General features: G+C 44.3%; 1 protein-coding gene across 6 annotated transcripts in view; it reads right to left on the minus strand.

Annotated features, from left to right (window-relative positions):
- pdzd2 (PDZ domain containing 2) overlaps window positions 1–26,538 on the minus strand; it is a 631,303-nt gene that overhangs the window by 183,905 nt on the left and 420,860 nt on the right. For 4 of the 6 annotated variants that reach the window (XM_078551140.1, XM_078551149.1, XM_078551169.1 and 1 more), the window contains 2 exons: window positions 25,250–25,709; window positions 1,070–1,212 (listed from right to left, as the gene is read on the minus strand). In XM_078551140.1, coding sequence (XP_078407266.1) covers window positions 1,070–1,212; window positions 25,250–25,709 — 603 coding nt within the window. Of the gene's footprint in view, window positions 1–1,069; window positions 1,213–1,318; window positions 1,432–25,249; window positions 25,710–26,538 lie in introns of those variants that run through there. The other 2 variants (XM_078551178.1, XM_078551187.1) reach the window with 2 other exon arrangements.

The following is a 26,538-nucleotide window of genomic DNA, read 5'->3' on the forward strand; positions in this document are numbered from 1 at the left end:
CATCACCGGGAGAGGTGGTTGCTGCTGAGGACTGCACCTCAGTAGCTCAGACCGGTAAGTTTTTAAAAAGCATAATAAATTCAGGGGGGCTGAGGGTTGAAGGAAAAACCCCTCTGAGAAGATCGCTGGTGCTGCAGAGGTTGCAGAAGCTGCCTTCCCTGTCCCAAATTCTAGTTTACATCTAATTGTGTGTCCTGATAACCTGAATAGTGGTGGTAAAATTGTCTGTTTTCTCCATGATGGGGCGGACAATGGAATACACATCAATTAAATCGAAGGGAGATTACCTTCATCAGTCTTATATCATGATTGTTCTTAAAGGCATGTGGCATATTGCAGATATTAAATTATTTAGCAATTTTTTAAAAACAAATCTTGATCTATTTTATTTTAATGGCCATAAATAGATATGATATATCTCGATTCTCCAGATAGAATTTCTGCCAACAATGATCTGGCATTGTCTATGTTTCAAAAGATTGATTAATTTGATGTATATAAGAAATACTATTCAATTTGAGAAAAGGACATTCAACCCCTCTCATTGGGCCACTGACCATCCTGCTTTGATGGTTCCCCAGGATGTCACAGAGAGGACACCTCCATTAAGCTGGTGACCTTCCCACCTGACAGGAGTACTCTGCACAGTCGACAAAGTGCCAGTGGCCCTGTAAAATGACTCCTAATAGGGCTTTTAGCTATGCTCATCATCTGCCAGCCTCCTTTGACCAGGCAGCCACTCACATCCGGTACCCTTGCTGGTAAAATACTCCAGCGACAGGATTGCATCAGGGAGTTGTCTTGATGTGACTCTCGGTACTTTACCGTTACCCCTTCCTCCTGGCCTGGCACCCGGGACTGGTAAAATTCTGCCCAGAATGGAGTCAAAATTATTCAGCCAAACATGAGCTGTAGTAAAAAGGCATAACTAGCTCTTATTTCTATTTCTCTTAAATTACAACTACTTCATGCATGTTTGTGAATGAATAACCTAGCAAAGAATGCAGGATAATGTTTATTCTACGAAAGATGGTGATATATTTGCTATTGACCAGATACTGTCACTTACCTTTGCGCTGCTCCTCCTTCTTCAACATATGTCACGATGATGCCATGGGGTGAACGCTTGGATCCTCGGCCTCCGGTAATCTGAATACCAAGTCCGTCCGAACCCTTCACCATGTGCATCTTCCATATTTGGCAACCTTCCCGCTGGAGGGGGGAAAATTAGATAAAAGTGTCTACAATGAATAAATATCCATCGCAATACTTCATTTAAAGAAAGAATATATTGTGCACCAGTATTAATGTGCGCCACCTTCATATCTAGCCCGCTGGTGCCCTTGTAGCAGAGGTATGCTCGCCCAGGAGGTTGACCCAATGGTCAGTTCACCATACAGAAGGTCATTGGGTATACAGCTGTCATCCATCCGATGAACATGGCCGAGCCAGCGCAGACATCGTTGGCTTAGCAACGAGTTTATGCTTATGAAATTAGCATGCTCCAGGTTGGTGATCTTGTTCTGCCAAGACATTCCGAGGATACGTCTGAGGAAGCGAAGGTGGAAACTGTTCAGTATTTTCTCCTGCCCAGCATATGTTGTCCAGGTCAAACGAGATATGAAGATGGCGGACAGTGACACTGACAACTGGGAGACAGTCACTGCTGGCCATGACCTCTGGAGACAGTCACTGCTGGCCATGACCTCTGGAGACAGTCACTGCTGGCCATGACCTCTGGAGACAGTCACTGCTGGCCATGACCTCTGCAGACAGTCACTGCTGGCCATGACCTCTGGAGACAGTCACTGCTGGCCATGACCTCTGGAGACAGTCACTGCTGGCCATGACCTCTGGAGACTGACTATTTGGAAGGGCGTTGGAAGAGGCGAGCAGAAACTAAAAGCTCAGCTGGCTGAGAAGAGGGCCCCGGAGCAAACAGGGGCCAGCGAATCATGTGCCTGCTCAGCCCACTGTCTTCCTCTGCAGCAAGTGTGGCTAAGACTGTCATGCCAGAGTGGGGCCACCATGGTGCAAACTATCATTTTACAAGACGGAAAGCTACCACAAGATATTGTGCATGTTGTTCATTACGGCACTTTTTCAGGTATATGCTCCTAGTCCACTGCCTCACTGACAGACTTCTGCCAGTAATAAGCTACTTCTGCTTTTAAGTTTAGTTGCTCGTTGAAGAAGATGATTTATTCACATTAAATATTAATGTTGATATCAAATTCTGAAAGAAGTAAATTTTCTGATTGACTTTGGGGGGGGGGGGCGCGGCGGTGGGGGTTAGGCAGGAGCCGGCACACAGCTGATTGCCGCCCGCGCTCAACTGCACACCACCAATAATTACATTATTAAAGCAACAGATCAATCTTATCTTCTAGTGAGAAATGAAACATTAATCTAATAATTCTAATTGAAGAGATATTTTAATCAGCAATTTAACTGCAAAAGAGAATTTTCTATCTGTGAACAACTCAGGCAATACAGGGTATCTAAGAAAGTGGGAGAATTCTCTCCACAACAAGTATTAAAATTACAAAGTTTACAAAGTTTAGAAGTGTAAAAGTATCCTTTACATTGAGAGGCATCTATATAAACTCTGCACATCATAAATGCTTCAATGGTTATTATTAAAGGTACAGCAAAATGGTCATCATATGAAAGATAATGGGTGGAATTTTAACTGTAGTGCGCTGCTCCACCTTTAAACAAAATTCTCCTGCTCTGCTGACTTTATCATGAAGGCAGGATATGATTACAAAAACTCTTATTCAGAGTATTGATGGCATGCAAATATAGGAATAGGAACAAGTAGGAACCTGTCACAGAACAGGCCCGACCGGCCACACACACACCGCTGGCCTAATCTCTAAATTTGAACCCGCCATTGGGGAAGTGAAATTTCAGTTTCCACCCCACCCATCACATATGCAGGCCCCATTTACTGTCTCTCCATCTACTCAAATGTCAATCCTATTCTTTCAGATTCTGATTAATACATTACTTTTTTCTAACATTCTCTATGTTTATTTTAGAGTCACTGATTGTCATTTAAATCTACCCCAGCAGCGGGTTTGGAGGCTGCAGGGCATTTAATCAGCTGGGAGGGTGCGTGTTCACGAACCCGCCGCCTTCTCGCCTCCGCCCGATTAAGTCCAGGGTGAGAAGGGTCATGGACGGCCTTCCCACCCAGCTGCTAATTGAGACCCATAAGTGGGCAATTAATGGTATTCAACCAGTGATGGGCAGGGAAGTCGCGACGTGGGAAGCCCAGAAAGCAGACCCAACACCGGCTCCTGGAGTGGGTCCCTCATTCAAAGACACTCAATGCTTGAATGAGGGACCCAACATCGGGAAGGGGAGGACCAGTGAGAACCACCTTGTCCTTTCTTCTGATCCCCCTCCCCACGGCACCATTCTGCCATTTTTTTTTTATTCATTCAGGGGTGTGGGCCTCTGCAGTCTTTCACCATCTAGATAATATGCTTCTCTTTTATTCTTCCTGCCAAAATGGACAATTTCCCACTTTCCCACATTATACTCCATTTGCCAGATCTTTGCCCACTCACTTAACCTATCTACATCTTTTTGGAGCCTCCATATCTCCTCTTCACAACTTACTTTCCTACCTATCTTTGTGTCATCAGCAAAGTTGGCAACAATCCTATCCATCCCTTCGTCCAAGTCATTTATATAAATTGTAAACAGTTGAGGTCCCAGCACTGATCCCTGTGGCACACCACTCGTTACATCTTGTCAACCTGAAAAGACCCATTTATGCTTACTCTCTGCTTCCAGTTAGCCAGCCTATCTTCTATTCATGGCAACGTTATCCCCTATACCATGAGCTTTTATTTTCCACAATAACCATTGACGTGGTACTTTATCAAATGCACTATTGGCATCCAAGAAACCAGCTAACCTAAATCGGCCACAACATTTACAATCAATGCCTCAAGGACAATCAAAGGACACTTAATCGTATATTCTTTTACCTTTTTTATTGGACTCTAACTCCCCTTATTTCTGATATATGTGTTTGTGTGCGTGTGCATGTGTATGCGTGTATGTGTGCGTGTATGAGGGCCAAATGCTTGACGTACATTTTTTTTCTAGGGTTTAGTGGTTACCAAATTTACTCTGATTCCAGAAAACCCTGTTTGATTGGCAACTTATTGCTCACAGCTCAAATAGTTAAATACATTCTGATTTGGAAAGGGCATACCCTTGTAAGAAAGAAACTTAAACTTTTGTTGTGACCAACTGAGCAGGTTGAATAGAGGGGAGCCAGTTCACCCCTTCTCACCTGGTCGTAACAAAATAACCACTTAAAAGTAGGTGGATGGTAAAACAAAATCTGTAAGCAAGAAGTTTCAGCCTAGATGGTGCGATGCAGAATTCAAATCATCAGTTTAATGGGTGGCTAAGTAGAGATGCTGCTTCATGAGCTGAGCGCAAAGGCGAATTGCCTTTTTGGCACTACAGAGTGTCCTCCCTGAAAGACAAAAGTGCACTCTGCCTGGCAGGAGATTTTTTTTTTGTAGAGTCAAAACAATTAACTAAATTAACAATAACAAGGGAGAAATCAAGCACAGCCCCTAATTCAGGTCAGCTGTAAAACCAAGGACAAAGTTTAAAGGAAACTTACAAACATTAAACCAAAATGTGATTAAAGGGGTCAACAAAACACCTCAGTCCCTGCGGTGCCTAGTAACATTTGCATAAGAATCTTAGAGACCTTAATTGCCAAAATGTATCCACACAATTAATACATTCCAGGTAGATGGTGCCATAAAGTCTGGGATACTCCACTCTGATTTTCTGGACGTGAATGCCTAGCAAGTGGGTATTCGGTGCATAAGGAGAAAGAGGTGCATTAGGTAAGGTTTATAGCAATAGGAGATAGGTAATTGTTTTTGTAAGGTTGATGTGGAGCCAGAGGGAGCAGCAGTGAAATTCCAAGAGCCATTGCTGACTTGCGATTGTATCCTATTGTCCTCTCACTCCCCACTATCTAGGGTTTATTTCAGAGATGTTGCCAACAAACCAAGCTATCCAAAATTCATTTGCTTCAAATAGCTGCATAAGGTGTGGCAGGTGAAGGCTGCTCACCTCAATAATGGAAAAGAGGCCACAGGCCCAATTCCAGGCCAGCTTTCGACCTTCCATTTGTATACTGTCGGTTTTGGGTCCTTCTTTATGCTTCTTCAATTGTAGCGCCTCAGATCTGCTTGTTTGCTTGCAGGACAACATAGCACACAAAACAATGAGTGGAGTGTCCCAAACCCAACCATCTTCAGCTGCTTCATCAATGACCTTCCTTTCATCATAAGGTCAGAAGTGGGGATGTTCGCTGATGATTGCACAATGTTCAGCACCATTCGTGACTCCTCAGGTACTGAAACAGTTCATGTCCAAATGCAGCAAGACCTGGACAATACCCAGGCTTGGGCTGACAAGTGGCAAGTAACATTTGTTCCACACAAATGCCAGGCAATGACCATCTCCAACAATTGAGACTTCAACCATCACCCCTTGATGTTCAATGGCATTACCAACACTGAATCCCCCACTATCAACATCCTGGGGGTTACCATTGACCAGAAACTGAACTGGACTAGCCATATAAATACTGTGGCTACAAAAGCAGGTCAGAGGCCAGGAATCCTGCGACGAGTAACCTCACCTCCTGACTCCCCAAAGCCTGTCTACAATCTACAAGGCACAAGTCAGGAGTGTGATGGAATACTCCCCACTTGCCTGGATGAGTGCAGCCCCCACAACACTCACACCGTCCAGGATAAAGTAGCCCGCTTGATTGGCACCACAGCCATGAACATTCACTCCCTCCACCATCCACTCACAGTAGCAGCAGTGTGCACATTCTACAAGATGCACTGCAGGAATTCACCAAGGCTCCATAGACAGCACCTTCCAAACCCACGACCAATACAATCTGGAAGGACAAGGGCAGCAGATAGATGGGAACACCACCATCTGGAAGTTCCCCTCCAAGCCACTCAACATCCTGACTTGGAAGTATATCGCTGTTCCTTCACTGTCGCTGGGTCCCTTCCTAACAGCACTGTGGACATACCTACACCACATGGACTGCAGCATTTCAAGAAGGCAGCTCACCACTACCTTCTCAAGTGCAACTAGGGATGGGCAATAAATGCTGATGACCCAGACAGCGAAGACCACATCCTGTGAATGAATAAAAAAAAACAATGAAATGTATCCAAAATTAAGGATGCCCTGAAGTATCAAGCCCTGGGCTCTGCTGGTGGATACCGCCCTTGATACCCATTCCAATAACAGCACAACAGAAGCAGGGAAGGTTGCAGCTGCAGACCTTCCCAAGGTGTTGAGATGTCAACTTATTTTGGGCCACTAATACTGGCAAGGCCTAGTATCCAAGGCCTAGAATTACAGCAAATGCCAACTTCAAGAAGCCTCTTCAAACAGCGCTTGTATTAGCTTGTGTGATGTTTTTGTTGTTGTGTACGTGCCTGTGTGAATGAGTGCAAAGATGGATAAGCCATAATAAGAACAGGTTAACACACCTCTGGGCAGCCTGATCCAGAGGCAGAAATATTGAGGATCATGCTGGCATCGATTGCCAATGGCAGTCGTACATTGCAGTTTGATGTTCGTGTCCTTGCAGTAGATGGCATGGCCTTGAAACTGCCTTTTTGTCAACCTTGAGCCAACTATCTTCGATTATTGCCAGGTTGATAGTATAATAGCAGGTGCAAGTATGAACCTGGCTCAGGTATCAGGTAATCTCCCTTATATGCTTTCTTTTCACTTGGAACACGCAATATTTCAAGTGCTTTAGAGCAAATTCCGTCATTAACTTGGCAATTAGCATGAGATTCCATAAACAACAGCAAAAGACAAATAGCCTATCTTCTATTGATGTGCCTGTTCTTTTGATGTTTCAATTACAGTGCCCTTTCTAATAATTTTGTAGACAATATTTAGCTGATTTTGTTTTACCATCAAAGTTCTGTACATATCCAGCTAAGCAGACTCCCCTCAAAAAAAGAAAAAATGAACTAGCACAAAAAAGGCGTAGGAGTAAAGAGAAAAATATCTTACACAAAGCCTCTGCCCTTTTAGAACTCCTTTGTGCATAAAACTTCCCTTTAGCCAAACACACATCACAAACCACCTGAAAATAAATTTAAATGTAAATCTCATAGCTTAATAGGAATGAAGTCCTTGTACATTCTACATGACAGCACTTTAAGTCAGCTGGAAAATATTGCATGTTGAAATAATGAGGATTTATTAAAACAGCTCCCAACTAAATTACTCAACACTACAGGGAAGAACTATCTAGCCAGCTGGAAAATCCGTCCTTATATCACTGGGACATGGTCATCACTAACTAGCATTGAATGCAGCTTACATTAGACCAGTCTACTGTAGAAATAGTTTTAGGAACATAAGAAATAGGACCAGGAGTAGGCCATTTGGCCCCTTGAGTCTTCTCCGCCATTCAACTTGGCTGATCATGGTTGATCATGGCTGATCTTCTACCTCGAATCCATTTCCCCACGCTATCCCCATATCCCTTGATATTTTTAATAACTAGAAATCCATCCATCTCATTCATGAACATACTCAATGACTGAACCTCCACAGCCCTCTGAGTGAAGAACCCTCTGAGTGAAGAAATTCCTCCTCACCTCGGTTCTAAATGGCCTACCTCTTATTCTGAGACCGTAACCCCTGGTTAGACCATAAGACATAGGAGCAGAAATTAGGCCATTCGGCCCATCGAGTCTGCTCCACCATTCAATCATGGCTGATAAGTTTCTCAACCCCATTCTCCCGCCTTCTCCCCGCAATCTTTGATCCCCTTACCAATCAAGAACCTATCTATCTCAGTCTTAAATATGCTCAATGACCTGGCCTCCACAGCCTTCTGTGGCAATGAATGCCATAGATTCACCACTCTCTGATTAAAGAAGTTTCTCCTCATCTCTGTTCTAAAAGTTCTTCCCTTTACTCTGAGGCTGTGCCCTTGGGCCCTACTCTTTTGAGCCCTGTAAGAATTCCGTATGTCTCAATGAAGTCATCTCTCATTATTCTAAACTCTAGAGAATACAGACCCAGTCTCCTCAATCTCTCCTTATAGGACAATCCTGCCATTCCAGGAATCAGTCTGGTGAACATTCACTGCACTCCCTCTATAGCAAGTATATCCTTGCTTAGGTAAGGAGACTGAAACTGCACACAATACTCCAGGTGCAGTCTCACCAAGGCTCTATACAACTGCAGCAAAACTTCTTTACTCCTGTACTCAAATCCTCTTGCAATAAAGAGCAATATACCATTTGCTTTTCTAATTGCTTGTTGTACCTGTGTGTTCACGTTCAGTGATTTATGAACAAGGACATCCAGGTCCCTTTGGACGTCTACACTTCCCAACCTCTCACCATTTAAGAAATACTCTGCATTTCTGTTTTTCCTACCGAAGTGGATAACTTCATGCTTTTCCACATTATATTCCATCTGTTATTCTTGTCCATTCATTTGGCTTGTCTAAATCTCCTTGAAGCCTTTTAGCATCCTCTTCACAACTCACACTTCCACCTAGTTTTGTGCTATCAGCAAACTTGGAAATAGTTATTTGGTAGTACAGAACTTGAGTATTGCTGGAAAAAAGAGACATGTCGAAGCTTTTCATCTTGGATTCATCAGGACACTTCGCATGAATACCGATACCAGGGGAAAACAACAATTTATACTGTATAACAAGAGGGTGCTGATTAGTTGGCAAGTGGACTCCGACTGGTAGAGGTGTTGCCATGGAGAATGCACCAATTGATGGTGACTGACAGTTTGACAACTGCCAAGCATTGCACTAGCTGTCAGTCACCATCAATTGGTGCATTCGACATGTCTCTTTTCTCAGTAAAACTTGGAAATGTTACATTTGGTCCCAACATTCAAATCATTGATACAGATTGTCAATAGCTGAGGCCCAAACACTGATCTTTGTGGTACCCCACTCGGCACAGCCTGCCAACCTGAAAATGGCCTGTTTATCCCTACTCTGTTTTCTGTCGTTAACCAACCCTCAATCAATGCCAGTATATTACCCCAATCCCATGTGCTCTAATTTTTGCTTACTAGATGCAAAGGAAAAATTGCTTGCTGCTACTTTGTTCGTCTTTCTTCCCCACTGAGTACAAAAAAGGAAAAGGCCAGCAGACAAGTTCATACGTGATGCCAGAGTAAATATTCATGAAAATAAATTAAAAGCAGCTTTACAGGAGAATAAGTTTTAAGGTTACAGAGGGAATTAACAAAGTTGTTCCAAATAAATTGTTCACTTGTTGAACAATATCAGGGGATACGGTACATGTAAAAGTGAGCAAGGGAAATCATAAGGAGGTTTTCATTCAAAGTGTAATAGAGACTGCTGGAATAAATTATCAGGGAAGACTATTGAAATTGAGAGCGTAAATGGATTCAAGAGGCAATTAGATATGTTTCTGGAAGATAAAACAGATTCAAAGATATCACAAGAAGCTGGGTGGGTGAGGCTGAGAAACAAAAAAGGTTTGAGGGCCATCTCCCAGTCTTAATTTTTTTCTCTTTCATTTGCTGGCCATTCATTTTCTCATAGCATGCAAGTGTCAGCAGGGATCGAGGTCTATTTCCTACCTATTTGTCCCAGGGGCAGAATCTTCTGGTCGGCATGCGGGAGCGGGCCCGACACACCAACGCATAAAATGACGCGCGATGACGTCGGGCGTGCATCCCTACGTCATTGCACGCCATCGCAATATTTCGTTCAGCGCGTGCGCACCGGAGTCGACTGCACGCCCTCCAAAATGTAAACGGACTATTAAGGCCATTAAGAAATGAATTGAAGCACTTGTGTACGCTGCCCGTCCAACCTTAAGGTTGGCGGGCAGGCAAAAAGTTTAAGCGGCCTTTGCTTTTTTCAGGAAACCTCATCCACGAGCAGGATGAGGTTTCCCGAAGCTTTTATTACATAAATAAATACATTTTCATAAATATAAAAACATGTCCCCACTCATGTGACACAGTCACATGAATGGACATGTTTATATAAATGTTTAAATCATTTCTTTAATTACTTCAATATCCATTCAATCTCCCTGAGGCAGCTCCGAAAGAGTGCTGGCCCCAACTCTCCCTCCTACCCCCACCTGCACAGGTAGCGCTGCTGGTCGTGTATTACACTAGGCGGGCCTTAATTGGCCTGCCCGTGTAAAATGGCGGCATGGAGCCGATCGTGGGCAGCGATCGGCTCTGCGCCCGCCTCCACCTGCTCCCACCCACCATATGAAAAACCCTGCCCCATATTACGCCAGTGGAGAAAAAGGGCCTGATAGCTGCATCCTCTCACTCTAAGTCAGGACCATGCTGTGGTCCTTGGTTTTGACTGAGGTCTTCAATGGGAGCCACAATGCCCTCTTTGGAGGGAAGGGTTGCAGTTACCCCTTTAAGGTGCTGAGGTACTGTCCTGGCCACAGCATTTTGCATCCTTGCACTCGTGCACTTCCACCTGATAGCAGGAATCCCACTGAAGGATGGGGTGGGAACAAATTCAGATGGTGAGTGGAAGTCCTTTCCCAGCCCTGCCACTGGAACTCTGCCCTGAAGAGGTGAAACTCAATATTTATTTCCTAAACATTGGAGTGGGAAAACATCAAAGCAAATGAGCTTCCTTGATTTGATATAAAAAGCCACATGTTTCTCAGCCCCCCTCTGAATATCCAAGGAGATAAGCCTCTAGCTTAGACCACTATATTTAACAACCACACAGGAGTCACCTTAACCATTCGCTTCCTGACACCAGGTGTTTTGGCATTGATACAAATGAACTCATGCAGCGAGACTTCATAGACACAGAATTAAAATTTTATTTGCAAGAGCTGTTTATTTTTAGTCCATCAGCATATGGAAAGCACATCTGAGCTGCTTAGCATTTCTTATTCAATTATTTTCCCCTTGTTATATTAGGTAAATATGTCTAGAATCCCTGTTGATAATCATACAGTACAAAATACCCTTCAATGACTGAAAATTAAAAGTAAATGATTCTAGATTCTTGTAATGTTCCAGGACTTACTTCCTTTGTTTTAGCCCTTTTGTATTTCTTTGGCTGCTACACTCACTCATTTCATTGGTGTTAGCTGACCTCCACTCCATTGTTCAATTGGCCTCTCTTAAACTGTAAGACAGCTGAATGCTTCGGTGGTTTGATGGTGGCAGACATTACAGCCAAGGTATGTTCTTACCCATTGTTCACATGCTAACAATTTCCCAGCAGGTTATCAGATACAGAAGGCGAGTGAAGGCCCTGTGATTTTTTTTCTCCCCTCTGCCCACTACCTCGCCAAGGATTGCTGAGCTCAATTACAGATACAGGTCATGTTGTCAAAAAAAACACAGCTTCAATTTGAAGCTCGTAAGATGAATCATGGAAGGGAAATTCCTTATTCCTAAAAAAAAACAGATTCTCAAGTTACACTGACTTACTCATCATGCCTTAAACGTCAAGTGACATTCCTGCCTTCCTTCCATTCTGATGACTGTCATTTGTTTGCACAAATTCATTTTGCCATTGAAGTAAACTGAAGAATCTCCCAGGCTTTCACCCAGAGTGAGCAGAATATGACAAGTTGTTCCAATTCTGTTCCCAGCTGGTTGACAGTATAAGCAGTTGATTTATACCGGCCTATACGCATTTCCTGGTTTTGTTTCCAAGGTGAAGGTCTGCACAAATCTTCACTTGTACAGATTACCGCCATTGAAACTCCCAGCTAATGGCCAAGCTGGGACAAGGTAAAGTCATATGCCCCCATTTTTGCTATCTAGGTGGGTAGCTCAGGTTGGAAAATTTCCTGGATCCGCTTCAGAAAAAAGGCCCCAGAAAGCCGTGATTTTCGCTCTGGAGGGAAAGGGAGTCAGGCCAGTCAACCATGGAAGCAGATTCTAGGCAGCCCCGGGGGTAGCTGATTGCCGAGGCAGGCTAGAAGGTCTTCTTGGTTCTCTGGTACTTTGTCCTAGTTGTATTATAAGCTTTTGGGCCCCCTAGCCCTCACCCCTCACCCAACTCTTCCCTATGGCCCCTTGTTACCTATTGGAATGGAAATGGATGCATCTCCTCAGCTAAAAATGAATTGACAAACATCCAATACTGTATGCCACCCATTTGCAATTTGCTAATACATATTGACCACGGCAAACCCTGATAGCAACATTAAAAAAAAGTTTGCTAATGGGCCTTTATTCACATCACTATCATTTTTAACTTAATGGTATAATACTACTGTTATTTACATTGTGCTTTATGGGTTGCCAACTCTCTAGGAATGTCCTGGAGTGCCACAACCAATCATCAAGTGAATTAGTAGCTAACCATCTCAACAATGAAATGTCATTGTGGACTGAGGACAGTGCACCCTTTCTGTTGTCATCTGCAAAGTATACCTTGAACTGCTTTAAAATCTCCAAAGAAACATAAAACTCATTATCAAAAATACCAGCTATCAGGGAGGAAATTGTTTCTTTAAAAGTCCATTGTAATGTGAGGTCCTCTTCTCCTCTGTATATAAACACAATTCTGCAATGATCTGCCAAATTTTCACACATATATCACCATAAGTGTAATTCTGGAAGTATAAAGTGGCACTTTGTCATAACAACAAAATCTATCCTTTAGTATTCTGTATACTCAGCAAGCATGAGCCTTTATTAGACTGAACAAGTTGTGTCTCAGATTTCATTTCATACAGCTGCCTTCAATTGTCACTAGGGGTTAATTTTGAAGTCTGCACCCCATGAAATTCAATGGCAATTTCATCGGCAGGTGCTCTGATAGTGCTGAGTGTCAGCAGAATAATGTTGAACGACTTGGGTTGGGGAAAGACTCGGGTTGGGGAAAGACTCGGGTTGGGGAAAGACTCGGGTTGGAGAAAGACTTGGGTTTGATTTTGGCTCCACTCAACTCCCATTATGAAGTAAGTCTAGCAGAAGTTCCAGCAGGGCGCAAGGAAAACTAAACTCTTGGGGCAGAATTTTACGTCCTGAGGGCGGGCGCACGCCTGACCCGATCGGGCGTAAAATAGCGCACAATGATGTCAGGTGAGCGTCCCGATATCATCGCACACTCGCGCGATATTTCGGTCAGCAGGCATGTGTGACAGTCGGCAACGCGCCCGCAACAATTAAGAGGCCAATTAAGGTCATCAAAGTTTCAATGAGCAGGGATTTTCCACTGCCCATCCAATGGGTGGGCGAATCGGCCTGGCGGCCTCTTCATTTTTGAGGAAGCCTCACCCAAGGGTAGGATGAGGTTCTGAGATTCATTTAAAAAAAGATTAAAATGTTTGGGCACAAATTTCAGCATCCATATGTTTAGATGACTCATTCTCATACGTGGGCATTTTTTCCGGATTTTAAAATCTGTTTTTATTGAGTTTAAATTCTTCAGCTCCCTGAGGCAGCTCTCTGCCTTCAGGGAGCTTTCATTGCGCGCTCCCCTGCGCCGGCGCTGGCTTCAGCGCTCGCCCTCCTCCCGTCACACCTCAGAGGCTCTGAGCGTTTCAACGCGTGTTTCATGCTAACTGGCCATTAATTGGCTAGTCAGCATGAAATCGTGGTCAGGGACCGATCAAGGGCAGCGGGCCATTTCCCCGGCTGCTCTCGGGCCCGCCCACCACGCCCGATGACCTCAAAATTCAGCCCTTGGTGCATGGCCAGCTCGATGAAAGAAAATTATACAGTTTGATCATTGGAGCTTTAGTAACAAGTAGGGATGGGTATGAGAAATTGTAAGACTGCAATTAATTTCAACTCAGGGCAGGATTGGTCTGCGGGGAGAGGGTCACAGCGACAGTGGACCTGGGAATCTGAAAGTTTGAGAAGTTTGGCTGATTTTAATTTCTAGATCTCACTTTAATTTCTGAAATCCTTCTGACTTTCATTCTATCATAAGGTCAGAAGTGGGGTGTTCGCTGATGATTGCACAATGTTCAGCACCATTCACGAATCGTCAGATACTGAAGCAGTCCATGTCCAAATGCAGCAAAGCCTGGACAACATCCAGGCTTGGAATGACAACTGGCAAGTAACATTCGCACCACACAAGTGTCAGGCAATGACAATCTCCAACAAGAGAGAATCCAACCATCACCCCTTGACATTCAATGGCATTACCATCACTGAATCCCCCACTATCAACATCCTGGGGGTTACCATTGACCAGGAACTGAACTGAACTAGCCGTATCATAGAATCACACAGTGCAGAAGAGGCCCTTCGGCCCATCGAGTCTGCACCAACACGTGAGAAACACCTGACCTACCGTTCATTGAATACTTCCTTGTCAAATTACTCCTTCCAAAGTGTATCACCTGACACTTTTCAGATTAAATTCCATCTACCACTTATCTGCCCATTTGACCATCCCGTCTATATCTTCCTGTAGCCCAAGACACTCAACCTCACTGTTAACCACCCGGCCAATCTTTGTGTCATCTGCAAACTTACTAATCCTATCCCCCACAGAGTCATCTATGTCGTTTATATAAATGACAAATAGGGGACCCAGCACAGATCCCTGTGGTACACCACTGGACACTGGCTTCCAGTCACTAAAGTATCCTCCTGTCATCACCCTCTGTCTCCTACAACTAAGCCAATTTTGAATCCACCTTATCAAGTTACCTTGTATCCCATGTGCATTTGCTTTCTTTATAAGTCTCCCATGTGGGACCTTGTCGAAGGCTTTGCTGAAATCCATATACACTACATCAACTGCACTAGCCTCACCTACACACCTGGTCACCTCCTCAAAAAATTCAATCAAATTTGTTAGGCATGACCTCCCTCTGACAAAGCCATGCGGACTATCCCTGATCAATTGCCTCTCCAAGTGGAGATAGATTCTCTCCTTCAGAATTTTCTCCAATAGTTTCCCTACCACTGACGTGAGACTCATTAGCCTGTAGTTCCCTGGCTTATCTCTTCAACCCTTCCTAAATAGTGGAACCTCATTAGCTGTTCTCCAGTCCTCTGGCACCTCCCCCGTGGCCAGAGAGGAATTAAAAATTTGGTTCAGAGCCCCTGCGATCTCCTCCCTTGCCTCCCTCAACAGTCTGGGACGCAAATCATCCAGACCTTGAGATTTGTCCACTTTTAAGCCTGCCAACACCTCCAATACCTTGTCACTCCCTTATCAATTTGCTTAAGAACCTCACAGTCTCTCCCCGAGTTCGATACCTTCATCCTCATTCTCTTGGGTGAAGATGGATGTGAAGTATTCATTCAACACTCTAGCGATGTCCACTGGCTCCAGCCATAGACTGCCCCCTTGGTCCCTTATGGGCCCTACTCTTTCCCTGGTTATCCTCTTCCCATTGATATACTTATAGAATATCTTGGGATTTTCCCTACTTTTACCAGCTGAGCTTTCTCAGATCCCCTCTTTGCTCTCCTAATTGCTTTCTTAAGCTTCACCCTGCATTTTCATATAAATACTGTGGCTACAAGAGCAGGTCAGAGGCTAGAAATCCTGCAACGAGTAACTCACCTCCTGACTCCTCAAAGCCTGTCCACCATCTGCAAGGCACAAGTCAGGAGTGTGATGGAGTACTCCCCACTTGCCTGGATGAGTGCAGCTCCCACAACACTCAAGAGACTTGACACCATCCTAGGAAGAAGAAGCATACTAAAGGGAGGACGAGGCAACCATGGCTGACAAGGGAAGTCAGGGACAGCATAAAAGCTAAAGAGAAAGCATACAATGCGGCGAAGAGCAGTGGAAACCAGGGGATTGGGAAGCCTACAAAGACCAACAGAGGACAACTAAAAAAGAAATAAGGAGGGAGAAGATTAAATATGAGAGTAAACTAGCCAGTAATATAAAAGAAGATTGCAAGAGTTTTTTTAGATATATAAAGGGTAAGAGAGAGGCAAAAGTGGAGATTGGGCCGCTGGAAAATGACGCTGGAGAAGTAGTAGTGGGGAACAAAGAAATGGCGGAGGAACTGAATAGGTACTTTGCGTCAGTCTTCACGGTGGAAGACATGAGTAACATCCCCAAAGCTCAAGAGAGTCGGGGGGCAGAGGTGAGTATGGTGGCCATTACCAAGGAGAAGGTGCTAGGAAAACTGAAAGGTCTGAAGGTGGATAAATAACCTGGGCCAGATGGATTACACCCCAGAGTTCTGAAGGAGATAGCTGAAGAGATAGTGGAGGCGTTAGTGGTGTTCTTTCAGGAATCACTGGAATCAGGGAGGGTCCCAGAGGACTGGAAAATCGCTAATGTAACCCCCCTGTTTAAGAAGGGAGTGAGGCAAAAGACAGGAAATTACAGGCCGATTAGCCTGACCTCGGTCGTTGGTAAGGTTTTAGAGTCCATTATTAAGGATGAGATTTCAGAATACTTGGAAATGCATGATAAAACAGGGCAAAGTCAGCATGGTTTCATCAAGGGGAGGTCATGCCTGACAAATCTGTTAGAATTCTTTGAGGAGGTAACGAGTAGGTTAGACAAAGGATACCCAATGGATGTTATCTACTTGGACTTCCAGAAGGCCTTTGACAAGGTGCCGCACAGGAGGCTGCTCAGTAAGATAAGAGCCCATGGTGTTAGAGGCAAGGTACTAGCATGGATAGAAGATTGGCTGTCTGGCAGGAGGCAGAGAGTGGGGATAAGGGGGTCCTTCTCAGGATGGCAGCCGGTGACTAGTGGAGTTCCGCAGGGGTCGGTGTTGGGACCACAACTTCTCACTTTATACATTAATGATCTAGATGAAGGAACTGAGGACATCCTGGCTAAGTTTGCAGATGATACAAAGATAGGTGGAGGGACAGGTAGTATTGAGGAGGTGGGGAGGCTGCAGAAGGATTTGGACAGGTTAGGATAATGGGCAAAGAAGTGGCAGTTGGAATACAACATCGGGAAGTGTGAGGTCATGCACTTTAGTAGGAAGAATAGAGGCATAGACTATTTTCTAAATGGGGAGAGAATTCAGAAATCTGGAGTGCAAAGGGACTTGGGAGTCCTAGTCCGGGATTCTCTTAAGGTTAACTTGCAGGTTGAGTCGGTAGTTAGGAAGGCAAATGCAATGTTGGCATTTATTTCGAGAGGACTAGAATATAAAAGCAGGGATGTGCTGCTGAGGGTTTATAAGGCTCTGGTCAGACCACATTTAGAATATTGTGAGCAATTTTGGGCCCCGTATCTCAAGAAGGATGTGCTGGCCCTGGAGAGGTCCAGAGGAGGTTCACGAGAATGATCCCAGGAATGAAAGGCTTAACATATGAGGAACGTTTGAGGACTCTGGGTCTATACTCGATGGAGTTTAGAAGGATGAGGGGGGATCTGATTGAAACTTACAGAATACTGAAAGGCCTGGATAGAGTGGACGTGGGGAAGATGTTTCCATTAGTAGGAGAGACTAGGACCCGAGGGCACAGCCTCAGAGTAAAGGGAAGACCTTTTAGAACAGAGATGAGGAGAAACCTCTTCAGCCAGAGAGTGGCGAATCTATGGAATTCATTGCCACAGAAGGCTGTGGAGGCCAGGTCATTGAGCATATTTAAGACCGAGATAGATAGGTTCTTGATTGGTAAGGGGATCAAAGGTTACGGGGAGAAGGCAGGAGAATGGGGTTCAGAAACTTATCAGCCATGATTGAATGGTGGAGCAGACTCGATGGGCCGAATGGCCTAATTTCTGCTCCTATGTCTTATGGTCTTATCCAGGACAAAGCAGTCCACTTGATTTGCACCAATTCCACAAACATTCAATCCCTCCACCACCGACACACAGTGGCAGCAGTGTGTACCATCTACAAGATGCACTGCAGGAATTCACCAGGCTCCTTGGACAGCATCTTCCAAACCCACGACCATTACTATCTAAAAGGACAAGAGCAGCAAGGAAACTTCCTGCTGATTACCACATACCGCCCTCCCTCAGCTGATGAATCAGTGCTCCTCCATGTTGAACACCACTTGGAGGAAGCACTGAGGGTGGCAAGGGCACAGAATCTACTCAATGTCCATCACCAAGAATGCCTCGGTAGCACCACTAATGATTGAGCTGGCTGAGTCCTAAATGACATAGCTGCTAGACTGGGCCAGTGGAAGGTGGTGAGGGAACCGAGAGGGAAAAACATACTCACCAACCTGCCTGCCACAGATGCATCTGTCCATGACAGTATCAGTAGGAGTGACCACCGCACGGTCCTTGTGGAGATGAAGTCCCACCTTCACATTGAGGATACCCTCCATCGTGTTGTGTGGCACTACCGCCACACTAAATGGGATAGATTTCAAACAGATCTAGCAGCTCAAGACTGGGCATCCATGAGGCACTGTGGGCCATCAGCAGCAGCAGAATTGTACTCGAACACAATATGTAACCTTATGTCCCGGCATATCCCCGACTCTACCATTACCATCAAGCCAGGGGATCAACCCTGGTTCAGTGAAGAGTGCAGGAGGGCATGCCAGGAGCAGTACCAGACATACCTAAAAATTAGGTGTCAGCCTAGTGAAGCTATAACACAGGACTACTTGTGTGCCAAACAGCATAAGCAGCAAGTGACAGACAGAACTAAGCAACCAACGGATCACATCTAAGCTCTGAAGTCCTGCCACATCCACTCGTGAATGGTGGTGGACAATTAAACAGCTCACTGGGGGAGGAGGCTCCACAAATATCCCCATCCTCAATGATAGAGGAGCCAAGCACATCAGTGCAAAAGATAAGGCTGAAGCATTTGCTACAATCTTCAGCCAGGAGTGCCAAGTAGATGATCCATCTCGGCTTGCTCCGGAGGTCGCCAGCATCACAGGTGCCAGTCTTCAGCCAATTCGATTCACTCCACGTGATATCAAGAAAGAGCTGAAGGCACTGGATGCTGCAAAGACTATGGGCCCTGACAATATTCCGGCAATAGTACTGAAGACTTGTGCTCCAGAACTTGCCACGCCCCTAGCCAAGCTGTTCCAGTACAGCTACTACACTGGTATCTACCTGGCTATGTGGAAAATTGCCCAGGTATCTCCTGTACACAAAAAGCAGGACAGATCCAATCCGGCCAATTACCGCCCCATCAGTCAGTAGACATCATCAGTAAAGTAATGGAAGGAGTCATCAGCAGTGCTATCAAGCAGCACTTGCCTTGCAATAACCTGCTCACTGCCACCCAGTTTAGGTTCCACCAGTGCCACTCAGCTCCTGACCTCATTACAGCCTTGGTTCAAACATGGACAAAAGAGCTGAACTCCAGAGGTGAGCTGAGAGTGACTGCCCTTGACATTAAGGCCACATTTGACTGAGTGTGGCATCAAGGAGCCCTAGCAAAACTGGAGTCAATGGGAATTGGGGGAAAACTCTCTGTTGGTTGGTGTCATACCTAGCACAAAGGAAGATGGTTGTGGTTGTCAGTTACCTCAGCTCCAGGACATCACCGCAGGAGTTCCTCAGGGTAGTGTCCTCCGCCCAACCATCTTCAGCTGCTTCATCAATGACCTTCCTTCCATCATAAGCTCAGAAGTGGAGATTGCACGATATTCAGCACCATTTGCGACTCCTCAAATACTGAAACAGGCACATGTCCAAATGCAGCAAGACCTGGACAATATCCAGGCTTGGGCCGACAAGTGGCAAGTAACATTTGCGCCACACAAGTGTCAGGCAATGACCATCTCCAACAAGAGTGAATCCAACCATCGCCCCTTGATGTTCAATTGAATTACCATTGCTGAATCAACATCTTGGGGGTTACCATTGACCAGAAACTGAGCTGGACTAGCCATATAAATACTGTGGCTACAAGAGCAGTTCAGAGGCTAGCAATTGTGTGACGAGTAACTCACCTCCTGACTCCCCAAAGCCTGTCCACCATCTACAAGACACAAGTCAGCAGTGTGATGGAATGCTCTCCACTCGCCTGGATGAGTGCAGCTCCAACAACACTCAAGAAGATTGACACCATCCGGGCCAAAGAAGCCCGCTTGGTTGGCACCACATCCACAAACATTCACTCCCTCCACCACTGACGTACAGTAGCAGCAGCATGTACCATCTACAAGATGCATTGCAGGAATTCACCAAGGCTCTTTCGACAGCACCTTCCAAACCCATGTCCACTGCCATCTCGAAGAACAAGGGCAGCAGATGGATGGGAATACCATCACCTGGAAGTTCCCCTCCAAGCCACTCACCATCCTGATTTGGAAATAAATCGCTGTTCCTTCACTGTCGCTGGGTCAAAATCCTGGAACTCTCTTCCTAACAGCACTGTGGGTGTACCTACACCACATGGTCTGCAGCAGTTCAAGAAGGCAGCTCACCACCACCTTCTCAAGGGCAACTAGGGATAGGTAATAAATGCTGGCCTAGCCAGCGAAGCCCACATCCTGTAAATGAATTTTAAAAAATCAGTCTCCTTCCCGAAGCTAACGGAAATAACACCAAGGCTGTTGGACGGTTGGAATTTAGGCAGGAGGTGGCTGCCAACAGGAACCCAAGAAAATGGTTCCCAGTATAAATAGGACAATCTAGAATTAAAAGGTGCATCACTGAAGGAGGGCTAATTTCAGCGAAGTGGTGAGGGTTCTGGCCTGAGTAAACTGAAACCAGAGACTGGGAGGCAGAAATGTAATGGAGCAAAGGGCAGTGCTTAAAGTGGAGATGATCCAGGTACAGTCTAGATGCATTCCCATAAGTGGGAAAGGAAGGGAATCAAAACCAGTGCACAGTAGATTTCAAATGAGTTAGCGAGTAGGAAGAAGCAGAAAAAGGGGGTGAATGACAAAGATCAACTTAAAACACAATGGAGAATCTGGCTGAACATAAAAACTACACAGGACAAGTGAAAAAAGGAAATAAGAGGGTGTAACATTAAAGGGATTCCAAAGGTGTTCTATTGGAATATTAACAGTAAAAAGGATGTCAAAGGAGCAAATGGCCGATTAGCAAACAAAATGGAGATCAATTTTTGTGGGCAGAAGCCATGGCTGATGTACGATGTGAGTATTTTGCATTGATGCTTACCAACGAACAGCACTTTGCCAAATCTATAGTAAACAAGGAGGTTGCCTGGATACTGCCTAGATACAATGGATAAAGAAGAGGTACTAGAAGGCAAGCCGCACTTAAAGTAGATAAATCACTTAGTCCAGGTGGGATGCATCCTGGTTAGTTGAGGGAAGAAAGAGTATAAATCACAGACATGCTGGGTACAATCTTTTCAATCCTCCTTGGATACAGGGGTAGCACTAAAGGACTGGAGTATTACAAATGTTAAACCCTTGTTCAAAAAATCGGAGAAGGGTAAACCTGGCAACTATAGGCCAGTCAGTTTAACATTAGTGATGGGGATATTTTTAGAAACAACAATCTGGGCGAAAATTAACTGCCAATTGAACAAGCATGGGTTAATAAACGAAAGCCAATCATATTTGTTAAGGGCAATTCATGCTTGAGTTTGTTGATGAGCTAACAGAGAGAATGGAAAAGGGTAGATTCAGTTCATGTTTTGTATATGAACTTTCAAAATCACCTCTGAACGTACCTCATGCCATGTTTGTTAGCAAAACTGAAGCTCATGGGTACAAGTGTTTCCTTTTCTACCATTGAATCTTCAAAAAGACTGTGATGTTTGTTCACCAGAGACAACTATATGGAGTGAATTGAGCTTTGAAGAGATGCCTTTGACAAAGGAACCTCAATGGAAGGGTCAGATCGAATTTCCAACTCAAAATTGATCACATTCCCAACAGAGTATTCCAAAGGCTGGGATGCCATTTGTGACTTGCGAATGTGCTACAAGCACCTAATTTGCACGCCTTTGTTAAATTCTCATTTAAAGTAATGTAGAATGTAATCAAATAAAGCTCTTGTTATTTTTTAAAAAGGGGCAGTAGCAACATGGATACAAAATTGGCTGGGGATTAGGAAACAGAGAGTTGTGGAGAATGGTTGTTTTTTTGGGCTGGATGGAGGTATCTACTGATGCTCCCCAAGGTTCAGTACCTGAACCTTTGCTGTTTTTCATATACTTATTCATGTTTATTCATATTCATGCCTTAGACTTGGATGGGGGGGAGGTTGGTGGTATTGGGCACAATTTTGAAATTTGTAGATGACAAAAAAAATTAAATTGTAGTAAGCATTGAGGAAGGTAGTAATAAACTTCAAGAGGACATTGACATGCAGATGGAATGGATGGACACGTGGCAGATGAAGTTCAATGCAACGAAGTGTGAGGTGACACATTTTGGTAGGAGGATTGAGGAGAGACAATATTAAATGGTACAATTTTAAAGGTGATGCAAGAACAGGGGGACCTAGTGGGGTGTTAATGCACAAGCCTTTGAAGGTGGCAGGACAGGTTAACAAAGCAATTAACAAATCATATGGGATTCCAGGCTACATGCATATGCTAGTTTGGGCCCCACCTGAAGTATTGTATCCAATTCTGGGCACTGCACTTTTTATATGGAGACTTTGGAGAGGGTATAGAAGAGATTTACTAGAATAGTTTGAGGGATGATGGATTAATTACACGGCTGCGGGAGCTGGAGCTGTTCTCTTAGAACAGAGAAGGGGAAGGGAGGTTTGATACAGGTGCTTAAAATTGTGAAGGGTTTAGATAGAGTAAATAAAGAGAAACTGTTTCTAATGGATTAAGGGTAGGAGGGCATAGATTTAAAGTGATTGGGCAAAAATGAGAGGCAACATGAAGAAAAACTTTGTTACATGATGAGTGGCTAGGATTTGGAATGCACTGCTACATAGGCTGGTGGAAACAGATTCACTTGTGGTTCTCAAAGGAAATCACATAAATAGTTGAAGGAAAAGTTCCATGGATATGGGGAAAGAGAGGGGAATAGGACTAACTAGACTGCTCTTCTATGATTCTATAAAGTGCTTGGGAAGGATGTCAATAAGATACTGATGTAGGGAGAGCTAGGGAAAGGGAGGCCCCAGGATTCCTTCAGGAGTTCAGAAGAGGACTCCTAATCCTCCTAGCCCTCAAATAATCCTCCTGACGAATGAGAAGTGTTACTTATCTTGGTATTTTCTAATCACTCTCTTGTACTCTGTTGATTTCTCGGGTGGGTGTGACACTGTGCAGACCTCCCCCCTCAGATCTTGGTTCTATAACATCATGGTAGTGTTGATATCATTTTCCCAACATTTAGGTTTGAATAGGCCCCTGTCTGTTTTCAGTCAGAGTCTCGGCAACTTCAATGACAAGCAAGATAAAGTACTGCCTGGTGGAAACGATGCTGTGTAGACATCCTTGCACTGGCAGGAGGTTCATTCCGAAAATCCTGCTAAATCCGCCAAAGAGAGAGTCATGTCCTGTCAGTCTAGTATAGTGAATAAGCTCATTGGATGGAGTTTCCAATCAACCCCATTATTCTATTTGAATTCCTACAGTATTTGCATAGATTTTGTCCCTTTCAGTTGGAGTTGGCATCTTGAGGTGTTTAATACTAAGGTGAAATACTGATGTCTGTCAATGATGGTGATGGAAGAAATTTGAGATGATGAATTAAGAGTATCATGTAAGAATTGTGTTACTCAATATTCTTATTCAATGGCCTAAGTGAAATTTATTCCAATCATGTATGTGGTCTAGTGACAACACCGAGACAAAAATAGGAAATAGAGAAAAATCAAACCAAAAATCAATATAAAGATCTTTTTAGCATCTTTTTAAATTACATAAATAAAAAAGCAATGTTCAGAGAATAGCCCAAAAAGCTTGCTTGGTAAAAGGAGTAGATTCATCTCAAGTTCCAACCATATGCCTTTTTACAAATAATGAAGGATAGTATGTTCTTCCATTGTTGTTTGGAACTAGAAGCAAAGAAGACAGAGGATGGTACAACAATGTCCAACTGATAATGGAGCGGCATGGTGATTATGGGGGCAATTTTCAAATGAGGTGCAAATAAAATGACACCTAATAACACAAACTCATGATACAAAGGGTTTACAATTATTTGAATTGTTTTGTACCCATACTTAATGCTGTGATCGAGAACTACAAATAAGTTCTTCTGTTTGTAACATTAACTTTAATTTCCTTTTACAAAACAAAATCAAGCCCTGGATTTTTTTGAAAAGTAGGAGCATGGGTCTTACACAATTTTTGGGTAGGGTGCCAATCCTGGTTGGATGTATTCCTGGAGGTTTTATCACATGACCCCCCACTGCCAACAATCCCATCAAACTGTTCTTCTATTCCCTTCTCCACTGTTTAATAATAAGTAAATTGAACTGCTCAAAAAAAATCAGAAAGGCGCACAATTGTTTTTTAATTCTCCTATGATTTTACTTCTAGACTTCTTGCAACAGTGTCCAGGCGATTGCTCTTTAATTCCTGGAAACTCCAGGACAATCCTGAAGCCTTGGCAAATCTATGGTAGGGAATGTGGAGTTGGAGGGACATAAGGAGGGGGATCTGGAAGCCCTACTGTCCACTTACACTACAGTATGCAACCTCTTCTGATGGGACTGGTCACGCACACCAGAGGTCAGTTTTCATGGAATTTCCTGACAGCACAACTTTGACAGGATCGATGTCTACAATTTGCACCAGAGTGCACTTCCTTATATTTTTGGGGCCCTTTTCAGCAACGTCCACGTAGCATCATTGCTGAGAATAAATGTACGTGTTAGACTTCATCCTATGTAATCCTGACTGAAATAAACCAGTTGTTTTCATTCCAAGACTTCCCATTATAAAGGAAGAAGAACAATAAGAGACATTGGCCGGGATTTTCCGGCCCTGCTGTGGGCGGGCCCTGCTGTGGGCGGGACCCGCTGCGGGTGAGGCGGCGCCCCGGCCAGAAGCCCATTGACTTGCGGCGGGACCGGACGATCCCGGTGGCAGGCGGGTGCGGAAAATCCTGCCCATTGCTTCAAATATAGAGATCAGCAGGACAAGCACAGGACACAACTGTTAACACAGAAAGTAGTTATCATAGAGAATAACAGTCCTAACAAAACAATGGGTCTGCAGAAAAATATAATCACGATTCAAATTTCATTTGAAATTGAAATTATAATAAGCTGAAATTTCAGTCCTGCTAAAATATGATATATTCCTATCCAAAGACCATTTAGCATCAGTACCAAGGCAATATATTTCATTCCATTTCCACTATGCATAATCTCCAAAATCACAGTATAAAAATAAATTACCTGAGTAGAGTGTTCACTCTGTTTAGAGTCTGTCTTCCCAGTTTCTGAGAGTTGGGTTCTGTACAGTGCTGTTGATAGGGTAGAGGTTCCATTAGCAAGTTGCTCCTCTGTATTCCAGTCAACAGTTGCATCAGAGTCTTTGGGGTCAGAATGAGAGTCAATGGCTTCTGTTTTTGAACACTCTGCCTCCATGGAGACGTGATATCCATTCTCTTGCTCAGAGCTATGACTCTCCCGACTGTCCAGGCTATCCCGATTGAGGGAAGAACGGGAGATGACACCAAACTTCCGAGTTCGTTTGCCATTTTGTGAGGGACTTTCACTGGGCTCAGAGCTGCCGCTGCTTGTCCTGAGTTCACTGTTGCTGCCATTAGAAGGAGGAAGAGGGGCTTTGCGTTTAATGCGACGCAGCATGATCAGGTAGATACATCCGCCATTCCAGCACTGGTCAGCCAGGTAACTGTAATACAAACAGACTGCCTTCATCAACTAGATGCTTAAAATGTTTAAGGATAGATTAAAAGAAGCATTCTGTATTTAGCAGGGATAAAATTCTTCCTTTCATGAATTTAGCCAAATAGTCAATTTGAATTAAGACTGGGGGCCGAATTTTCTTCTCTCAATGGAGGTGCAGATCCAATTGCAACATGCTAAATTTAGTCTTTTTTTGGCTGAAAAACAAACTTCCTCTGTCTTTTTGACCCCACACCATTTTCGAGTGGCCTTTCTGCAGGTTGGAAAGGTATTGGGTGCAAAACGTGTACCTTTTGTATTTCCTCCTGCACACTATTTTCATGTGCTGGTGATGGTTGAGTGATCTGAGGGGGGATGGGTGGCATGATGGGGGGGTGGGTGGCATGATGGGGGGGTGGGTGGCATGATGGGGGGGTGGGTGGCATGATGGGGGGGTGGGTGGCATGATGGGGGGTGGGTGGCATGATAGGGGTGGGTGGCATGATGGGGGGGTGGGTGGGGTGAGTGTGGGGTAAGATTTGGGGGGCTTTTAAACAAGATTGAAAGCTGGGCTGCTCTCAAGGTTGGAGAACAGAGGTGGGCTTTCTAACCAGGCTGCTCTGCACCCACACTCTTCCTGCACTTTCTCATGGCTCGCAAACTGCACTGTGAACCTGAATCCTGTGTGAGAAAACAAAAATCCCGTACAAAGTCATTCATTGGTTGGGAGTGTGATTCGGAATCTGTGAACATGCACAAAACACGTTTTCCCGAACCTACATGAGAATCCAGGCTGGATTTTGTGCCCAAGCTGATCTTTCCACTAACATTATCAA

This window comes from Cetorhinus maximus, chromosome 1, assembly GCF_964194155.1.
Source record: "Cetorhinus maximus chromosome 1, sCetMax3.hap1.1, whole genome shotgun sequence".
NCBI classification, from domain to species: Eukaryota; Metazoa; Chordata; class Chondrichthyes; order Lamniformes; family Cetorhinidae; genus Cetorhinus; species Cetorhinus maximus.